The 22,457-nt window shown below is 40.0% G+C and overlaps 1 protein-coding gene across 1 annotated transcript in view; it reads left to right on the forward strand.

The window, feature by feature from the left end:
- The window catches only part of LOC150091612 (photoreceptor-specific nuclear receptor-like), a 196,000-nt gene extending 180,114 nt beyond the window's left edge, over positions 1 to 15,886 (forward strand). Inside the window, exons 6-7 of the mRNA XM_090369127.1 lie at positions 2,584 to 2,689; positions 15,686 to 15,886. Of these exons, the coding sequence (XP_090225253.1) occupies positions 2,584 to 2,689; positions 15,686 to 15,818 (239 nt within the window). The 3' untranslated portion in view covers positions 15,819 to 15,886. The remainder of the gene's footprint in view (positions 1 to 2,583; positions 2,690 to 15,685) is intronic.
- Positions 15,887 to 22,457: the final 6,571 nt, after the last annotated feature.

A 22,457-nucleotide genomic window follows, 5' to 3' on the forward strand; every position in this document is an offset into this window, starting at 1 on the left:
GCCACCCGAATAATTAAATTTATCTGCCGTGCTGTGTCTTATATCTGTTAATTGCGTGTGTTCTATGGTCGATTTGTCTGTTTGCTGGACGAAAAAACCCAGTTTTCTGGGGGAAAAACCTTGCTATCTACGTCTGAGACCGACTAACTCAGCCACGGAGTGAAAAAAGCCCATTAAAGTTCCTCGCGTCATCGACGGGATTCGGACCCGGGCCTTTTCCGCCCGGTGTGGGGAGGACGGTGACGATATCACTGTGCTACCCGCGCAGACTTTTTTCAGAGACTAATAATAATAAATAAATAAAAAAAAAAAAAAAAAAAAAAAAACGTAACTCCTGCCACCGGTTAGATTAGAACTACGAACATTTCGGTTAACCGCCAACCGGTTGCGCTACGGAAACTTTCACAACAAAGTACATCCATATGTGCGGTTTGCGTACAATTTTTCATTACGTTTCATTTCATTCTCTCGCGGCCTCCGTAGCCAACCTCCAGTGGACCAGCGTAGCAGATTATGGTCCATTCCCCTCAAGGCGAATCGTTGAGGAGGCTTCCATCCTGTAGTGGATTGCTAATGGCTGCAGGTTTTTTTTTTTTTTTTGTAATCTCTCTCTCAAAGATTTTTAGCATATTGCATCCTATGGAGATTTACTCATTCAATAGATTTTTATTCGTTGTTTTTTGGTATACGCTTTGCAATATATAGCTAGAGATGAGAGAATCGTGTTGAAGGTGAGCAGGTGGGGATCTATTATAAATGGGCTGCAAATTTCAGCATGAATAGAGGAAACCCATCGGGTTCGACAGTGCATTTGTTTAGAAGATTGCTTATTGAGTAAACAAGATCCTCTTTGGTCAGGCTGATGGAAGAAAATGTAATTTAATTAGTAACACGGCTAAAGTCGCAATCACAGCAGAGGTTCAGCGCTGGTTGCACAGTGGTTATAATCACTGTCCTCCCCCCCCACTCCATGGATGAGTTAGTCGGTCTAAGTGTAGACTGCAAAGGTCTTCCCTCCACCACTCCGGAAACTAGGGTTTTTCGTCCAGCAAAACAGGTTGTTGTTGGATTTTTAGAAGCATCGGCGACTGAGGCCATATTGCTTCGTGTATATTGTAGATAAATTACGTGTGTTCTGATGTCAATTTTCTGTTTACTGGACAAAAAATCCGAGTTTCCGGGAGGAAAAAACCGTTCTACCCTCGTCTGTGACCGACTAACTCGATCATGTTGTGAAAAAAGACCCATAAAAACTCCTCCTGTCTTCGATGGGATTCGAACTCAGGTCTTTTCTACCCGGTGTGGGGAGTACGGCGATCCTACCAACTGTGCTATCCAAGATGGGCCAGAAAACCAGGAAAATTGATCACAGAAAACGCAATTTTACGGACATAAAACACATGGGAATATATTTTTCGGGTGGCCCAAATAATATGATATTATCACAGCAGGGAGAATCGGAAACAAACCCTAGAAAGGTGTAATATGCCCAACTTAGGAGCGTATTCTGGCACAGAGAGCAGTAATTACTTGATTTGGGAATAATTCTCACTGAGCTGGAAAGCCTTCCCCATAAGAGCGTGTCGATGAGCTTGTCTTATTGCAGCCGCACCATAGCAAGAACTGTTGTGATGGATCATCATCTCTACTCTGAAGAGTTCGTCCCATCTCGACCCATAGGTTCTGGAGAAATGTGGAGCCAATTTTCTTTTTGCAGGTGAGATTATCAAATTCCAGCAAATAAGTAGAGGATACCATCCCATGCTTCCGGAATATTTCAAAATCTTGTCAAGACAAAGTAAACGTCAAGCTTCCATAAAATTACCATATGTATTACCATAAAATAAATATGCTTCCATATTTATATTTGTCCAATGATAATACTTTGGTCCAACATGGTCTTTACGGAGAATTATAATTCCTTTACCCTCAGAGTTAACTACTTGTATATCCCAAAATTTTTTGTCTGTTGTGTGGTGCTCTGTTATGAAGTCTGTTATGTAGCGCTCTGTTAGGAATTCTGTTCTGTAGCATTCTGTTAGGAATTCTCTTATGTAGCGCTCTGTTATGAATTTTGTATGTATTATGGAGTTCTGTTATGAATTTTCTGAAAAAAAAATTACGCGAAAATAACTATCACCCACGAAATTTCGTGGGTGATAGTTATTTTCTATGAGGTAATATCACTAATTTTTCTGCGTGACCGAGTGATCAAATGCGGGGACACAGTAATACATGCGTTTAAGTTGGTCGTGATTCCAGATCGTGTAATTGTTAAAAGGAACTGTTCTATTCTCTGTCTTGTAAATTCCTGTTTTTTTTTTTTTTTTTTGTTTGTTTCATTTTCCTCTCTGTCGAAAATTTCAATTAATTAGATGGCTTATTGCCACGTGGCTTGCTATTATCGAGCAAAAGGCTTCTTATATACCTTATAACTATGATGCTCTTCATGGAAGTTTCTGATTGGAGCAGTAGTCAGAAACTAGTTCACATCATCAAGTAAACAGATATTTACTTATATCTCATCCAAAACTTCTAATGAATCACAGTGAATTTATGACTCTTTCGTAATTTGTCTTTTAGATGCCAGAGGTTTAAAAGACTCTCATCAAGTAGAAAGTCTTCAGGACCAGGCACAGTTAATGTTGCAACAACATGTAAAGACACAACATCCCACCTACCCTTTCAGGTAATGTGAAGGCCATCAGATAAGTTAAATTACCAAAAATTCAATTGATGGGTTGGTTTACGATTCCTGACATTCATATAGGTCTAAACTATACACTCATGAGTCAAAACATTATGAACACCCTTGTCTCCACGACTGGAAGCATCCCACAGCACCTAGGAATAACGCAACTGGCCAGCCCAGCAAATATATAGTGACGACATGCACTGTCATTTCATCAGTACGAAGCCCGTGTAATGTAGCCACCACTGCTTTGTAGTGGTGGGTTCCCACCGTCATGCCGAATCGAGGTGGAAGGCGGGTGGCACGTGCAGTCTGAGACAACAGAAGGCTTATGATCCCTCAAAGAGAAATGTTTCAAACACACCATCTAGCGGAAGCTTTTGCGGATAAAAGTACAGTGGGCGACTTGTTCACGTGACCATGATGACAGACCTTCATTGATATTTTCGCCTTCAGTGAGCAAGGGAGCACCATTCCTGGATATTGAACAACTGGAAAAGAGTAGCCTAATCTGATGAATCAAGGTACCGGTTCCATCATGGCGACAAACGGTGCGTACCGGACAGCAAGGTGAACACATGGAAATATATAGGTTTGGATGAAAACAGATAGGCAGCAGTGGTACCATGGTTTGGGATATGTTTTCGTGGATATCACTGGGTTCCCCCTTCCCCATTGAACATACTCTCTCTCTGCCAGTTCCTACCTCAGCATTGTTTCGCACCGAGTTTTGCCTTTCATGATGACCGTCTATTCAGACAGGGCTGAGCTCTCTCAACAACACAACGTCCCGTGTCATAAGGCTCACACTGTACAGGAATGGTTCCACATGTCCAGCATTTCATGTGCTTCTCAGGCCGCCAAATACCCCAGACATCAATACTATAGAACTTTTGTGGAATGCAGTGGAAAGTAGTATTCGCCAGCTACACCAGTGCCTCGCTTCTTTTGCGAACTCCGGGACGTCCTTCTGTCTAGCTTGTCCAGGATACCTGAGGACTCCTTCCATGGTCTCGTGCAGTCGACGCCACACCGGTTAAAACGGTAACATGGTGGTCCAACCTGCTATTAGGTAGGTAGGTAGCCACAACGTTTAGGCTCATGAGTGTATTAAACTAGAAAGATAGCTGCTTTATTACTTTTGTACATGTTTAATCATTTTATAAAACTTTGTTCGAAAGATTCAGACGCGTGATATTTCATTTAAACTGCCAGTAAACGTTGGTTTTTAGTCAGTATTTAAAGTTAGATTTAGGTAACTGTGAGAGAAATGCCAAATTACTGAATTTTATATTTTTAACACAAGACAGCACAACATACTGGCACATAGCCGTCCCGGGGTGGTCAGCTTTTTGCCGATAAATAAACAAATAATAATAATAATAATAATAATAATAATAATAATAATAATAATAATAATAAGCGTCCACAGAAAACATGACACCAGAAATCAGAGAATAGGAGAATACTTGGACACACTGAAGCAGAATCTCCTCTCACTCAGCAAGAGACTACACCGATACAAAGAGACCGCCCACAGGAAAATAAACAACCGAATCTTCGATGAGGACAAAGAGCCTTCTACAGGAAACTGGGTGAACACGAAAAAGCAGGAAACGGACTACCCGAGAATAAGACGATCGAAGAGTTCAGGAGAAATATCTGGAGCAGTGAAGTAAGACATAACAGCAGAGCACCCTGGATAGAAGTAGAATGGAAGAAAACGAAGGACATACAAGAGATAATATGCCAGAAGGAGAGACCTACAAATACCTAGGGATGATGCAGGCTCAGCAGTTAGAGCACAAGGAAATCAAGATGTGCCTGACCGAAAAATATCATCAGAGATTCAGAAGCCTGCTGAAAGCAAAATTGAACGGAGGGAACACAGTTAAAGCCATAAACACCTATGCAGCTCCAGTACTAACATACACCTTCGGGGCCATAGATTGGACTAACACCGAGCTAGAAGATATCACGCGAAAGACAAGGACAATGATGACCAAGAGCCGCCAATACCACCCGAAGTCAACAGAAGAGAGACTAACAATAGCTCGGAAAGAGGGAGGAAGGGGCCTGATAGACTTGATAAAGCAACAGAAAACAGCGATAGTTAACCTGAAGGATTACTTCGAGAACAACACAGCACCACTCCACCAGGACATAAGGAAGATAGATAAGTGGTATACCCCACTCAACCTAAGCGAGGAAACCCCTCTCGCCCAGACAGCTTAAGAAACGAAGTTAGAAAGATGGGCAAAGAAGACACTCCATGGCAGACACTACAATGACCTCCATCAAGATCACATCAACACCACTGCTTCCCATGCATGGATCACAAACGGGACGCTCTTCCTCGAGAATGAAGGATTCATGCTAGCCATCCAAGACCAGGTAATCAACACTAGAAACTATAGAAAATACATCGCCAAGGAGCCCGGAATGTCAGATTACACATGTCGACGATGCCACCTGGCCTCAGAAGCAATCCAACACATCACCGCGGGGTGCAAAGTGATCACCCAGACTGAGTACACTCATAGACACGACCAGGTAGCCAGGATAATACATCAGAAGCTAGCGAGGAAATACCAGTTGACCAAAGAAAGTGCACCATAGTACAAGTACGAACACCAGGCAGTACTAGAGACCCGAACACACAAACTGTACTGGGACCGCGCCATAATAACGGATAAAACTATCCCGCACAACATAACCCTTGTGGACAAGATGAAAAAGGCTACCTACCTGATTGATATAGCGGTGCCAAACACTAGCAATGTCCAGAAAACCCATGAGGAAAAAATTTAGAAGTACACGAACCTGACACATGAGGTTAAGGAGATGTGGCATATGCAAGAAGTATCGACCATCCCGATCATCGTGTCAACTACCGGTATGGTGCCAAAGACCCTACATAGCAGCCTAGCAGCAATAGGTCTCCCAGAGAACACCTACAAGGAACTCCAGAAAGTCGCAATCCTGAACACTGTAGGATAGTCAGAGATTTCTTTGACCAACAGTAACACCAGACATTACAACCACCCTGTGTACTTCGTAGCAGAACCTCTCACGGAGTGGAATCCCCCAATCAGGGAGAAATAATATAAGAGCAATAATAATAATAATAATAATAATAATAATAAGCGGCGCGATGACGTAAAGGTAAAGACACTGGAATCTGGGTCCCGATTCATCAGGCTGGTAATCCACTTTGGCGGGAGCAAACGCCTCTCCATCACTCTGGGAGACCGGTATAATAATAGTACCAAATCAGAATAATAATAATAAGGATTAAAAATAATAAAATAAAATAAAAACATCACGAAAGTCGCTTCAGCAGGTCTCCCCAAAGTGGAAGTACCGGCTGAGGCAACAAAAAAAAAAAAAGGAAAAAAAAAAAAAAAATATATATATATATTAAAATATTGTTTTTAGGTCACCTGAATAATTAAATTCATTTACCGCGCTGTGTCTTATGTCTGTTAATTGCGTGTGTTCTATGGCCGAATTGTCTGTTTTGCTGGACAAAAAAACCACAGTTTATGGGGAAAAACCTTGCTATCTACGCCTGAGACCAACTAACTCAGCCACAGAGTGAAAAAAGCCCATTAAAGTTCTCGCGTTGACGGGATTCGAACCCGGACGTTTTCCACACAGTGTGAGGAAGACGGTGACGATACCATTGTGCTACACGTGCAGATCCCAACAACTACCACTGGACGTAAGCCAAAGCTAACTAGGTCCACCTCCATAGATGGATGATGTCGAAGAGAAATAATCATACTGCATCCAGTGTAGCGTAGGATAAAATCAATCGCGTTCCGGTCTCAGGCATGAGGGGTCGGTTCGAAAAATCAATCTCCCAAGGATGCCAGTGGAGCAAGTGGTGCTGTTCCCTATATGGCTACCACAATGGAATAGCAAGACCATCCAGCCCAACCAACTGGAAGTGTGTACTGCGCATCTGCGCTAGTAACCACTGAGGATGGAAGAGAATGCCAATGCATGAAGTGAAGCATCGAAATGAATAAGTTCGTCATGCGACCATACTACGAAATAACCAAGCTTGAGACTGATATGACAATGTACAGGGCGAGGCTACATACCAAGCTTGGAACGATTCCCGGATATTCAGGTCAGCGAATACCGGACCAGAGAATGACCATCGTCGCGAAGAACCTGATAGCACTTGCAATTTAGAAAAAAATCAAGCAGGACGTGAGCAATGAACTACAACGAATAAAGAATATGGATATCACGAACGCAGAGGAGGAAGAGCAAGAAGAAATACAACCTAGAGTAGCTGAAGTGGAAAGAGACGAGGTCATGATATCTAGAATAGAAGACGAGTGGAAGAAAGCCCTAACAGAATTCGAAGAAATAGACCCAAAAAGACCCATGTGATCCCAGAGCAGAGACCCAATTGAATCCTGTGGCGAGTCACAGACCACCCAATCGGCAAATAATACCACAGAACCCCGACAACAATGGTGCAAAACTGGAGGTCATCAACACAGCAATATACTGTACTGCCATAGCAGCCACTAGGATCAATGAAAAAGAAATGAGAGAAGAACCAAAAAAAAAAAAAAAAAAAAGAAGGAACCACCAGCTTGGGAAAGAAGACTTCAGCAGAAGATAGAAGAATTAAGAGTCAAGATAGGCCAACTAACCCAGTACCAACGGGGTAATAGGAGTAAGAAATTAATTTGAAAAGTGAAGAGCATCCTCACGAGACAGAGAGAGCGTCCACAGCAAGCGCGAGACCAAAAATAAGAGAATAGAAGAATACTTAAGACACACTGAAGCAGAACCTCCTCGCACTCAGCAAGAGACTACGCCGATACAAAGAGTAAAATAAACCTCTCAGAAGAAAATAAACAAGTGGATCTTCGATGAAAACCAAAAAAGCTTTTTAAAGGAGTCTCGGAGAAGATGGTAAAAGATAGAAACGGACCATCCGAGCAGAAGACGATCGAGGAGTTCTGCGGCAACATATGGAGCAGTGAAGTAAGACATAACACCAGAGCCCCCTGGATAGAATTCCAGGAACAGATAACGTCCACAACTACTGGTACAAAAAGCTCAATTGCACACACAAGCACCTACCAGAGCAGCTCACCCGAGTGATAAAGCAGCCAGAGACAATCGCAGAGTTTCACACTCAGGAATCACGTATATGAAGGCTAAAAACCAAGATACAAAAAACCGGCGAAATACATGTCAATCACCTGTATCCCAACGATGCATAACTAAGAAGATATCAGACCACTTGGAGAGTCAGAGCAAAATGGCCGAACAGCAGAAAGGATACAAACGGATGAGCAAATGATGCAAGTGCAAGGAGCAATTAACCATAGATGTCGCAGTTATTAGCATTAGCTGAGGCATATGATGCGATAAAGCATGCGTATAGAGCATCAACCAAAAAAAAAAAAAAAAAAATATATCACTTCCCATTTCACCCATCCATTCGCTCCAAACGTTTGCCCACTTCTTCCTTGAATTCATTTAAGTTATCAACATCCACAACAATAGATGGAAGTTTGTTCCAGCAATGAACTACCCGCTGGCTAAAGGCAAATTTCCGCACATGTATTCTACAACTGTCTTTCCCCAATTTCAGTTTATTGCCCGCTCAGGTTTTTAATCTGAGAAAGAGGAAGAATCCCACCAGCGTTCTTCCTCCTGAAACCATTCAAGGCGTTATACACCTCAACAGATCTCATAGAGCAAGCCTACAAGAAGCGCAGAAACCTGTACACAGCCTACATCAATTACCGTAAGGCCTTCGACTCCGTGCCTCATAGCTGGCTAACAGAGACGCTGAAGATCTACAAAGTCAATCTGACAGTGACAAACTTCCTAGAAGCAATTATGGCGAAATTTGGAGCACCACCATCAAGGTCGAGAACACCACAACCAGGTCGATCTCCATCAGAAGAGGAATCTTACAGGGAGATGCCCTGAGCTCACTGTGGTGGAGTCTGCGCGAGTAGCACAGTGGTATCGTCACCGTCCTCCCCACACCGGGTTGAAAAGGCACGGGTTCGAATTCCGTCGATAAGGCGAGGAATTTTGATGGGCTTTTTTCACTCAGTGGTTGAGTTAGTTGGTCGAAGACGTAGATAGCAAGATTTCCCCCCCCCGGCAACTGGGGTTTTTTCGTGCAGAAATACAGGCAAATCGACCATACAACTCACGCAATTTACGGACATACTACATAATGCAAGGGAAATGAATTCAATTATTCGAGTGGCCCAAAAATAATAGTTTGTTGTTGTTGAGCCCACTGTGGTTCTGTTTAGCACCCAACCCGCTATCCACCATGCTCCAACAACATCAAGCATGGATATAACCTTAAAGAAGGAAGGAAAAATCTGTACACCTTCTCCCACCTGATGCACATGGATGACATCAAGCTCTACGCGGCAACCGAGAAACAACTTCAGCAACTACTCCGGATTTGGCGCCTCCGTAGCCAGGTGGGAAGGAGCAGCAGTGCGTAGCACACGCTTCTTGATTAGACCGGGGTTCGAGCCCGTCACCACCAAATACGGAGGATGCGGAAAGGTCATTCAGGGAATGACCACCGCATATCCCGGAGCAATATGGCCTTAGCTGCTAATGCTCCTAAAAACCAAATAACAACAACAACAACTCCGGATCACCGAAGAATTCAACAATGATATCAGGATGGAATGTGGTCAAGACAAATGCGAGATCCATGGATTGAATCAGTGGAAATTAGTCGGCCGAAACTACGAACGGCAGACTGGTAAAGAGATCGTAGCCATGACAGAGGAAGAAACTTACAAATACAAGGGGATGATGTAGGCTCAGCAGTTACAGCAAGGAGGAAAGCAAGGCCTGCCTGACTGAAAAATACTACCAGAGACTCAGAAGCCTGCTGAAAGCAAAGCTGAATGGAGGGAACGGAGGGATGGGCAAAGAAGACACTTCACTGCAGACAGTACAATAACCTCCATCAAGACCACATAGATAAAATTGCTTCCAATGCATGGCTCACGAGCGGGACGCTCTTCTCCGGGACTGAAGGATTCATGCTCGCCATCGAAGAGCAGTTAATCAATACCAGAAACTATAGAAAACACATCGCCAAGAAGCCCGGAGTGTCAGATGACACATGATGATGATGCCACCTGGCCTCAGAAATGATCCAACACATCTTTTATGCAAGGCGATCACCCAGACTGAGTACATTCGCAGACACGTAGCCAGGATGATACATCAGAAGCTAGCGAGGAAATGCTAGTTGATAAAAGAAAGTGTACCGTATTACAAGTACGAACCCCCAGGAAACTCCGTACTAGAAACCCCAACCCACAAACTGTACTGGGACCGCGCCATAATAACAGAAAAGACAATCCCGCACAACAGACTGGATATATCCCTTGTCGATAAGAAGGTAAATGCTACCTATCTGATTGACATAACGGTGTGCCTACTGGCAACCTCCAGAAAACGCAGAAAACCTAAGACAGGAGATCAAAGAGATGTGGCATATGCAACAAGTAACGACCATTCCGATCATCGTGTTAACCACTGGTATGATGCCAAAGACTGTTCAATCCAGCCTAGCAGCAATAGGTCTCCCAGAGAACACCTACAAGGAACTCCAGAAAGTCGCGATCCAGAACACCTGTAAGATAGTCAGAGTGTTCCTCGACCAACAGTAACACTAGACATAACAACCACCCTGTGTACTTGGTAGTAATACCCGTCACGGAGTGAAATTCCCCAATCAGGGAGAAATAATATAAGAGCAATAATAATAATAGTAAAATGGGGCATGAGGGGGTCCAGTGGTTACGACACAGTGGTTACGACACTGGACTACCAGCCTGATGGAGCCAGGTTCGAGTCCCGCCTTGGCGGAAGAGAACGCGGCTCCATCACGCTGGGAGACCGATATAATTATAGTAATAGATTAGAATAATAATAATCATAATATATAAATTAATAGTAATAAATAAATAAAACATCCTGAAAGTTGCTCCATGCCAAGGTAGGAGTGGCTAAGAAAGATTGTGGCGCCATCTGGTATCACCCCCGAAAACTACACTGGACACAAGCCGAAGCTAAACAGGTCCACCTACAGAGATGGACCATGTTGCAGAGAAATATTAATCATACTGCGTCGAATATGGCGCAGGATAAAGTCACTCGTGTTCAAGCCTTAAGTGGAGGGATCAGCTCGAAAAATCAGAGACGGTCTCCTGAGGAAGACAGTAGAGCAAGCAGCGCTGCTCCCCGTATGGCTACCACAAGAGAGCGCAAGACCATCCAGCCCCACCAACCGGAAGTGCTTCCTGCGCAGCTGCACTAGTGACTACCCAGGAAGGAAGAAAATGCCAACACATTAGTGGAACGTCGAAATGAATACGTACATTATGCAAGCATACTACGAAATAACGAAGCTGGAGGCCGAAATAACAACAGGTGAGACTACATACCAAGTGGCCGGAACGATTCCCGGATATTCAGGTCACCGAACAGCGAATAGTGGACCAGAGAAGGATCATCGTCACGAAGAACCTGATAGCTCCTACAATCTTGAAAAAAATCAAGCAGGACGTGAGCTATCAGCTACAAAAGAATATAGTCAATGCGGAAGGACATACCACCACCGAACCAGAGCAGGTCAATGCGGAACTAGAGGAGGAAGAGCAAGAAGAAATACAACCCACAGCAGCTGAAGGGAAAGCGACGAGGTCATGATATCCCGAATAGAGGACGAGTGGAAAGCCCTAACAGAATTTGAAGGAATGGAACCCATAAAGACCCACGTGATGCAGAGGCCCAATAGAACCTTGTGGAGAGTCCAAGACCGTCAATCGGAAAATAATACCACATTACCTCGCAACATAGGAGGCCATCCACACAGCCGATTACTGTGCTGCCACAGCGGCCACTAAGATTAACGGAAGAGAAACGAGAGACTAGTAGCAGAAGAATCGAAAACAGAAGGAATCGCCAGCTTGGGAAAGAAGACTTCAGCAGAAGATAGAAGAAGTAAGAATCAAGATAGGCCAATTGACTAAACAGAAGGAAACACAAAACAGAAGGAATCGCCAGCTTGGGAAAGAAGACTTCAGCAGAAGATGTGAGAATCAAGATAGGCCAATTGACTAACGATGGGGTAATAAGAGTAAGAAATTGATTGGAAAAGTGAATAGCATCCTCAAGAGAGAGAGCACCCACAGCAAACATGAGACAAACAATCAGAGAATAGGAGAGTACCTGGACACACTGAAGCAGAACCTCCTCGCTCTCAGCAAGAGACTACGCAGATACGAAGAGAAATAACAACCAAAGAGAAAGAAAATAAACAACCGAATCTTTGATGAGGACCAAAGACCATACAGGAGTCTCGGAGAAGACGGGAAAAAAGGAAATGGACCACCCGAGCAGAAGACGATTGGGGGGTTCTGGGGAAACCTATGGAGCAGGGAAGTAAGATATAACACCCGAGCCCCCTGGATAGAACTAGCACGCAAGAAAATCAAGGACGGACAAGAGATGTGAGAGTGGTAGATTCGGGAAGAAGTAAAACAGACGATCGACAAATCTCACAACTGGCGAACTCCATGAATAGATAACATCCACAAATACTGGTACAAGAAGCTCACCTACACACACAAGCACCAGGCATATGCAACAAGTAACGACGATCCCAATCATCGTGTCAACCGCAGGTATGGTGACAAAGACCCTACATAAATGCCTTGCAGCAATAGGTCTCCCAGCGAACACCTACAAGGAATTCCAGAATATCGCAATCCTGAACACCTGTAGGACAGTCAGAGCGTTCCTCGACCAACAGTAACACCAGACATAACAACAACCACCCTGTGTACTTGGTAGCAATACCCATCAAGAGGTGGAACCCCCAATCAGAGAGAAATAATATAAGAGCAATAATATAATAATATTAACAATAACTAGGGGGCATCCCCTGCTCGCTTTGCTCGCTAACCCCCGTACACGCTTTTCTACGTAATATGTAGAGATACGACGAGTAAGTCAAATCTTTTCTACATAAAAGACACATCTGTCGAAACGCACTGATCGATTTCTAATCGGGAAATGAGTTATGTAATTATTTACCTGTGCATCTGTAGTGTGCAGCATTGTCAAGGTCGAATAAATATCACTATGTAATTACAGTATTTACCTGCATTTACATAGGTCACTTAGGAAAAGGCTTGGTAAAAATTCAGATCTTGGGCATCACTCCATATTTCGACTAAAAGTCAGTAAGAAGGCAGTGATTGGCAGGTGCCACTCACTGTTTGGTCCCATCCCTTTCCTCCTAGGTTGACATGCCTAGGGTATTTAGCCTCCACTTGCCGTTGTTTTAAAACGGGAGCTCGTTTTCCGATTTTAAAACAGCGGGAGAGGGGGAATAAACATCCTACCTAAGCTAAGCACCCCCCTCCTAAACGACACAAAATAATCAGAAAAAAAAACGCATTCACAATAATCACCCAATCACAGAACTCGACCGTACAATCATTCCGCTCTACGACAGGTGACAAGTGGTATCCAAATAATAGATTTTAGCCAAAGGCCTTTTGAGGAATATTGTTGCATCCGAAAGAGCAGTACAAAAATATTTAACTGAAAGTTTTTCAAACTGTACAAATATTTAAAATATTTACAAATATACAATATTCATTAACATACAAAAGAATGTTACAATGGAACATGAAATGTTAGACAATGGAGCACGTGTACAAGATTGGTGAACGTTATGGAGGCAGTTGTCAATAATTAATAGTGACGTAACTGCATTTGTAGTGACATAACTGCCTCGCCCTCTTCTCACATTCGCTCCAATAAATATCACTAGGAGGAAAACTTTTTTAATGTATAGAGAGATAATGTAAGCTGATTTCTTTGCGTTGTTAAAAATCGAAAGTTCAGCACGAGGTATCGGTATAAGTAAGGCCGAATTATGCAGTGAAGCGGAATTTTTCTGTATCAAGCTTGTTGAAGATAAGCACCAACATATTCGGGCAAACTCTCCAACAAGGGTGTCATAATTTGACTTTATAATAAGCAACAGTAGATAATTTATAGTTGAGTCGTCCAATTGCGAACTTATCGTATATAAATGTCTGCCATGTCTGCCTGTCAATTATTTTGGTACAAATGGGAATTTCTCCCACCCTAACAGGAGAGATAGCTTATTATTTTGTGACAGAGACGCAAATTTTATATTATGATAGCATGCTATAAAGCAGAAAAATACTTTCCATATCTCAGCGATGATTATGAAGGTTAAGAAAAAATTCACCACGAAAAGACAATTTGATTATATGCTGGTCATTCATCACAGTGTAGCTCAATCGAACTAAAATATCAACATACCGTTATTTTATAGTCATAAATCGTTATAGTCATTAAGTCAAAATGAAGCAAGTCAGTATGAATAAATGACAAAGTACAAGGAACAGATCTAGTCCTGAAACACGCTGAACCGAATTATGATCGTTTAGGAGTTCAATCACCATAAATTCCAGCTGAACATGTAACTGAACTAAGAGCAATGGCGACAATTCCTTTGCTAAAAAACGAAGAAGCTAAATAGAACATTACACCTGTTTTGAGTTTCTCTGAAAACACGACTGGAAAATATTGCTTTTAATGATGATCTTGAAGAAGAGGACAACAGAAATTGTGGTGTCGAGTGTTTGGAAAACTACTGTGTTGCTAAAGCAAAAGATGATTTGTCTGAAATACAAAAGAGAGATGGAAAAACTTTGTATCATGAATAATAATAATCTTAATTTAGAAGGAAACAACATATACGGAAAGAACAGAAAGCGAAGAGAATACAAACTAGCTGTTAGTTTTTAAAAGGTTTACTTAGCAGTTTTTGGGATACGTGGGGTATCTTTCATCGCAACTCTGTCATGTCGTGAGAAGAGTTAGCCAGTCCATGGTTTAAATTTCTTGTATTATTTCATTAAAACATCCATATTTAAAGGAACAAATGTGATCACGAGAATCTGCATTAAACACGCAGCATTCTCAAAAGTAATTTTTAAAAAGACACATCCTAATTTTATCTTTTTTTTTCTCTTTCTTAAGTGTGGTATTTCCACAATTATCCTATTTGATTGCTCGTTTAAAATTTACATCTTACAAGTATATCTGAAACAATCCAAAGATGTTTAAAAATCCTCTAAGGGTGGGTAATTATTCTTATATGGGGTATGGAAGATTTTGAAATGACTACGGGCCGGTCACCCTCGCGATTTGTTGTTTTTTTATAAACATCTACTTGGTCGTAGTTCTATCTTATGTGGAGGGAGTAGGATTTCTACTATAAGTTATTCCAGGTTTTCAGATCGCACATGTAAATCGGCATGTGAACACATATCTGTATTCACATAATATACAATAAAGATCATATGAACTAATATATTATATGAAAACCAAAGCGCCTCAAGAACCCCGAAGATAACCAACCGCTTAGTCAACTTGTTTTTAAAACAAATTAAAATCGGAAGTACGGATCTTTTTTTAAAATAAACATTACAGGAAAAACTCCGATAAAACCCGTTTATGAAGAAACGTCGATCTATATTTTCATGTGAAACTTCAACAAACATTACCTTACTGCTCAGAGAAGGACCAGTTTAGAAGTTGATGAAAGGTTTGATTACCACCAAAATCGCAGCATCGCCACTGGCCATATGAAATTACTTCCTACACCATAAATTCTTGCAAGCTGTAATTTATCTATCTCTGATCTAACTGGTGCCCATTTTTCGAGTAATTGTTTTTAGGGTTTTGATTATTTTTTTTAATAAAAGTTTTTATGCATTTTAATGTATTGTTTAAATTTAACATGCTAACTAAAAAGGACTGCGAATTTGCTAATTGCTTGATGGTTTTTTTTAAATGAAGTGATTCAAATTTCATTTCTTAATTTTTTTTTTTTTTATTTGTTCTCAGATTTGGCCGTTTGTTGCTGATGCTACCAAGTCTTCGCTACGTCCCTTCAGAAAGGATAGAAGCCCTGTTCTTCCACAGGACCATAGGAAATACTTCTATGGAGAAATTGCTGTGTGACATGTTCAAGTGTTAGGTGTGCGCAGCTTGTGAACTGACTCTCTCTAATCCCAACCCCCGACATTTACGTACTGCTTCAATGAAGGAAACCGATACGAAAGTGGAACCATCGACCCACAACATATTGACAAATATGATCGATGGCTTTCTTTTAGTGAAAAGAAGAAAGAAACAGAAATTTCTCCACTTTTAGCCGTGCAAGTCCACAACTTTGCTGGAATTCAAGGTGACTCAAGTTTAGAGGGCGAGTAGAATCTGACCTATCTTATGAGGGATGTTGTTCACCTCTGAAAAATAACCATTTGAGAGGAGGAGAAGGACAATTAGGGAAATTGTTGGGCATAATTTATACATCAAAAAAGTGTCAGTGGAACGTTATTATCAACCGTTTCTCTTGTTACATCGCATGTTATCTGTAATATATTCCATTAAATGTTATATCCGTCAATGCATTTCTATTTTATTTTTAAATATGCTTTTTTCCTGTCTTCTAGAGAACAGAGAAAGATAGATTGTATCTTAGACAGGTCTCTAAATAGGAATATAATATAAGTATTTAAGATTTTTCTAAATGCAAAACTACACTTTAAGTGTGTGGCGGAAGATTTTTTTTCAGTTCACTCAAGGAAAAAAAAAATCACACGTAAAAACATAATCTGACTAGCAAAATAACCTTAACACAGTACCTGAAATCATTTAAGACAATATTTATTTTACCATTTCTATTGTAATGTGTTTGAGTGAAACATATAACCTGATTTTTGAATATTTAACGTAAGGCAAGTATGGCGAAAACGCTAGGTGAGAACGTTTTTTTTTTTAATTTAATTATAAATTAGTTGCTCCTTGAAAAACTATTTTATGGAGAGAAGTGAGAACATTTCAGAAACTAAAATATGTTTTTTTTTGTTGCTTTCCTTCGCCTTTTCAATATCATTTGACCATTATTCGACAGTCAATTATGGACTCGTTCACGCGTAATAGTGAAAAAGTGCCTAAATATTACATAAGCTCTTTTTTTTTTGCTTAAGCATTTTTAAATTATTAATATTATTATGATAAGAATCAGCGAACTCATATAAAAATAATGCCCACTTGATTGTTGGAAATAACGCATTTTTTTTCACCTCTATTAAAAAAAATCGGTTATTTGAAAGAAAGGAAAAAAGAATCTTTATTTGCCCTACCAAATATAAATATAGTAGTACACTGGTATGAGACAAATTCCCTTCAGGGCAGAAAATGCCAGAGGATTGATATAAAATGAAATATAAAAGAATAGCTAAAATATAACAGAATAGCTAAAATACAACAGAAAAGCTAAAATACAGAATGAAAGTCTCATTACTACATTTCTGTCCAGAGTCCTGTCAGTTGTAGTAAAACGTTCAGCTTATTTGCCAATACATTCTAATTAAAATAATTATGTTAATTAAGGTAATCTATTTTCCCTTTTACTGCATGTTTCATATTTCTATCAGGATGGAGCAGTAATGCTTGGATATCAGGACGAAATGGAAAACAAAACTATAGAAGGCTGTGAAGGAATAAGATCAGGAATATCAGTGGCTGCTGTTGTTGCGCCTAGACAACAAAATATCTCTAGAAGAACATGGATAGATCTGATGAAAAGGGACAACAAAACTTCAGAATGGAAGCTTAACTGAAATGTAATTTTAAGTACAGCCTTAGAAAAGGAAAAATTATTCGTCTTCAGCAGGCCCGGACCAAGGTATTTCCGCGCCCAGGGCAGAAGGATTTTTCGGAGGTCCTTTAGTAAGGATATATCAATTTAAATCAAAAGGGACTATGAAGCCCAATAAGTCCTATTATTATTATTATTATTATCTTAAATTATAGGTGAAAACCTCATACCTTTGAGTAGGACTGTTAATCTCTTAACACTCAATCGCGAATGATTATAATATGAATTTACTTTAAAATCGTTATTAAGATAAAGTTTAACTTATGTGTGAATTAATTTATTAGTGTCGTCGTTTTTATAATTTCGCGACAATTGTTTTTCAATTCTCATGATGGCTTGTGGTGTTGGTTGGTTTTTGGAAGTTGGTGGCCGCCGTCTTTCCGCGATTCTTTCCGATATATGATATCGAAATATGATATAAAATTTTTAAAAAATCCATTGTACGCCATATAAAATTAACAAAGTACAGTAATTAGCATTTGCCGTTGCACATTATGCAAGAAAGCACGCTTATACAGCATCAACAAAAAAAAATAAAAAAACATCTCCCAATTAACCTATCCATTCCCTCAAATAGTGTGTCTAATTCTTCCTTGAATTTATTTAAACTATAAACTTCCACAAAAAGAGATGGAAGTTTGTTTCAACACAAGCTTCTGCACATCTATTCTTCAATTTGAATTTGTGCCGCCTCACGTGTGCGGTCTGAGCAAGAGGAAGAATTCTATCAGCATTGAGCTTGCTCAATCCATTCAAAGCCTTAAACACCGCAATCAGATCACCTCTCAGGTGCACAGTCTCCAGACGCTTCAATTTACAGACCTGAAGCCTTTCTTGATAAAAGCACCCCTTTGTTCCACTTACCAATCTCGTTGCCCTTCTGTGTACGCGTTCCAGCAGCTCCACATCCTTCCTAAAACGAGGCCACCAGACATGACTCAAGGAATTAATTAATTCTTACGTAAAGGAAACAAAATATCCCACTCCCTGGATATTCAATACATTAATTGGCTACATTCGCTACATTAATTGGTTATTTACTGAAGAGATTCCTGAACTGACTTTAAGGTTCTAATTTAAAGCCTGACGAGAAAAGACCGACCGACCGACCGACCGACTTCAACTGGGACACGATAAAAAAAAAAAAAAAAAAACCCTCAAGTGGGTAACAAAATAAAACCATTTGTACTGTAATTTCTTTAGAATATTTGAATCCTATGTACGTATACTTACTCTGTTATGTATATAATTTTAATAAGTCATTATACGTATCAGGCATAGCCTCTATCCGTACATTGTTTTCAACAAATTTGTTTTTCTAATTAGTGCACTGGTCTCATATTGTGAAGAAACTTCTCCATTACACTACTCTAAATGAGTTAGTTAATGTCCGCAGTGCATTACATTTCAGGCGCGTTAGCAAATAGTAGTAATTCATGATTTATAACAAAAGAAGTCAACCCATCGAAAACACGAAAATTTGTTACAAAGGTTCCTAAAATATTCTAAATATGCACTGAAATTTCGAAATGGATCTGAGCTCCTGTTCCAAATTTAGAGTAATATTTCTGTAGAGTAAACTGGGGAAGGATTGCTATGAAATCGGAATTGAACTTACAACCATTCCTGGGGCCAACAGAATACGTTTATGTTAAAAGTTTGGTAGCAGTAATGCGAAAACATACTGAAAATGCACGAAAGCACGCTGAAAATGTGATATCGATTGAACTTTTTCTTATTAAGTAATATCTAAATATTCAATAGCATACCTCCATTACAAGTTAGTTAATGTACGCAGTGCGTTACATTTCAGGAGTATTCTATTTTTTTTCTTAAAATTAATTGAATTTTTTTTTCTTTTTCTGTGATTAACTAAAGTGAAACGTAAATATAGTTATCTCCTTATCGATTCATTACTAAGATTATAACTTTGTAGAACACTCAATAAAACTCTAGCGTTATGGTCTCAACCATTCCGTTTGATTACAACTGTATAATATTTATTATTCCTCTTCCTTTTTTTAAGTCTTTCTTTATATATATATGTGTATCTCGTCACAAGCGATAAGCGCCTCGGTAGCCAGGTGGGAAGGAGCAGCAGTGCGTAGCATACGCTTCTTGATAGACCGGGGTTCGAGACTGTCACCGCCAAATACGGAGGATGCGGAAAGGTCAGGGAATGACCACCGCATATCCCGGAGCAATATAGCCTTAGTTGCTAATGCACCTAATAACATCACAAGCGATACCACGTTCAAAGAGTCATACACGCGAAGCGTACACGGACTGTCTAAGGCTAACCATTCTACATTAAATTACATTTAATCTATGAATTTTTTTTCCTATACAAATTGTATGGAGAAAATAAATAATAATTGCCGTTTTTCTATTTGTCCGATATTAATGAAATCTATGAAGGCTATACAAATCTTTCGATATGAATCAAATGAAAATTTCATGAAAATCCGTCCACTGGGAATGGATTGGTACAGGCGGACGGACCGACTGACAGAGCCATATGGGCAGACATGGTAAACACTATATAGGTACTTATAAATATAGGCTACAGGCTTAAAAAATATTGCTTAATTATGGAAATTTTAATTTAAAATAAACAAAAATCCAACTCTTGAAAATTTGCTACCTAAATAAGCACTAAACTATTTTATCTATTTATTACATTCTTTATTAATTAATTTATTTTTTACTCAAAAAATTCACAAGTGTTCCTAATGTTCACCTTCGGCTCTACAGCTCACATTGACGAACGTATTCATTCCCCTTACTTCCCACCCGGAGGAAAACAGCATATAATTTGGTTAAATAAATCCTGTAAGGCAAACTTTACAGCATTTTTGCCTTTGCAAAATGGAGTTTTGTGTTGAACGCGCCTAAGAGGATAAATAAAATTCTTAAAACCAAACCACAGGTACTATCGGTATTGCATGTGCCATGATATTATCCTGTTTTTAGGAGTCACTTTTCAGTAGACAGAATTTGTTCGTAATCTTATTTATTAGTATTAGTATTAGTATTAGTATAAGTAATGGCCTGATGTGCAAGAAAGCCTATGGCTTATGCTGCACCAGCCAAAAAAAAAAAAAAAAAAATCCGACCAAAACAATGATAAAAACAAAAAAAAAAATAAAATAAAATAAATAATAATAATTAATAATAAAAAAGGGAAATTAAACCTATCATCCTATGCGCTTCCCTTACCCGAAAGTACTATCCAGATGACCTTTGAATTTCCCCAAACTGTCGGCCTCTACCACCCATGAAGGCAACTTATTCCAGTAATTTATAACTCGCTGGCTAAAATAAAACTTCCTGCAGTCCAATCTAAACATTTCCCCCCGTAACTTGAATTTATGTCTCCTAGTTCTAGCATCATTTATAATCTTGAAAATTTCGTTCTCATTCATTTTACTGATGCCTCTCAGAGCCTTAAACACCTCAATCAAATCTCCTCTAAGGTGTCTAGTTTCCAAACTCTGCAACCCACATATTCGAAGTCTTTCTTCATAAGGACGCCCTTTTGCCGATCTCACCAGGCGAGTTACCCGTCTTTGCACCCTTTCAAGAAGCCCGATGTCTTTCTTTAGGTGCGGTCTCCATACTTGAACACAGTATTCCAAGTGTGGTCTAACATAAGCCTTATATAATGGGATTATCACGTCCCTATCTCTACTTGCAAAAGTTCGATAGATCATCGATAGGACACCATGGGCCTTCCTTGCAACCTGTTTACAATGCTCAGAGAATTTCATGTCTGACCGTATCGTAACACCCAAGTCCCTTTCCTCCAGTACTGGGTTTAGTTGAACTCCACCAAGTGAATAAATTATTTTGGGATTACTGTTTCCCAGGTGTAATACCTTACACTTTGTTGGATTAAAGCATAGCTGCCATTTTTCTGACCATTCCTGAAGTCTATCTAGGTCTTTCTGAAGAAGCTCAGCTTGACAGTGATCATTAACTACTCTACCAATTTTAACATCATCTGCAAATTCAGACATCACGCCCTCTATCCCTTCATCAATGTCGTTTATGAAAATTAAAAACAACAGTGGTCCTAATACTGATCCTTGGGGCACCCCACTTCTTACATCAACCCAATCTGAGGAATAGCCATTTATCACAACCCTCTGCCTCCTGCCCTGAAGCCATCCTTCTATCCATCTAAGGATTTTCTCAGTGATTCCAACCTGTTCCAGCTTATAAAGCAACCGCTCATGTGGGACTGAGTCAAAAGCTTTGCTGAAATCTAAATAAACAATGTCGAAATTATTCCCTAAATCCAGCTCTTGAGTGACCGTTTCGAAACAGCGAACCAGATTTGTTAAACATGATTTTCCGTTTACAAAACCATGCTGAGTATCCTTGAGAATTTCAATTCGATCCAAATGATCCTGAATTCCACCCTTGATCACTGCCTCCATGATTTTCCCTGCTACTGAAGTCAGACTGACAGGTCGATAATTTCCAACTTCACTTTTAGAGATACCCTTATCCCCTGGCATTGTCTGCCGTGAAGGGAATTTGTCACTTACCAATGTACACCTATATTTTAAATTTGGTAGGACAAATAAAGATTTATTTATGTATGGGAGATACATTTGCACTTTTCCAACCCAAGCGAATCTCCCCAGAGTCTAGTGTTGCTCGCATAATTAGCCTCAATGGTTCAATGCACTCGCTTGCCGCCTCCCTTAAGATTATAGGGTATAATCCATCAACTCCAGGAGCCTTACTGGTCTGTAGGCTCGAAAGTTTTTTCATTAAATAATCTTGCGAAATTTCAATATCATTAATTACATATTTTTTAACTTCGCTCCCACAATTTCCCATTGCCACAAAAGGTTTTTCGTTTGTAAATATCGATGCAAAATAACTGTTGAGTTCATCTGCAACAGCAGCTGGTGTATTTAATACTATCCCCTTTCCCTT

The sequence above is a fragment of the Mastigoproctus giganteus genome, chromosome 1 (assembly GCF_048544385.1).
Source record: "Mastigoproctus giganteus isolate SK-2022 chromosome 1, ASM4854438v1, whole genome shotgun sequence".
NCBI lineage: Eukaryota > Metazoa > Arthropoda > Arachnida > Uropygi > Thelyphonidae > Mastigoproctus > Mastigoproctus giganteus.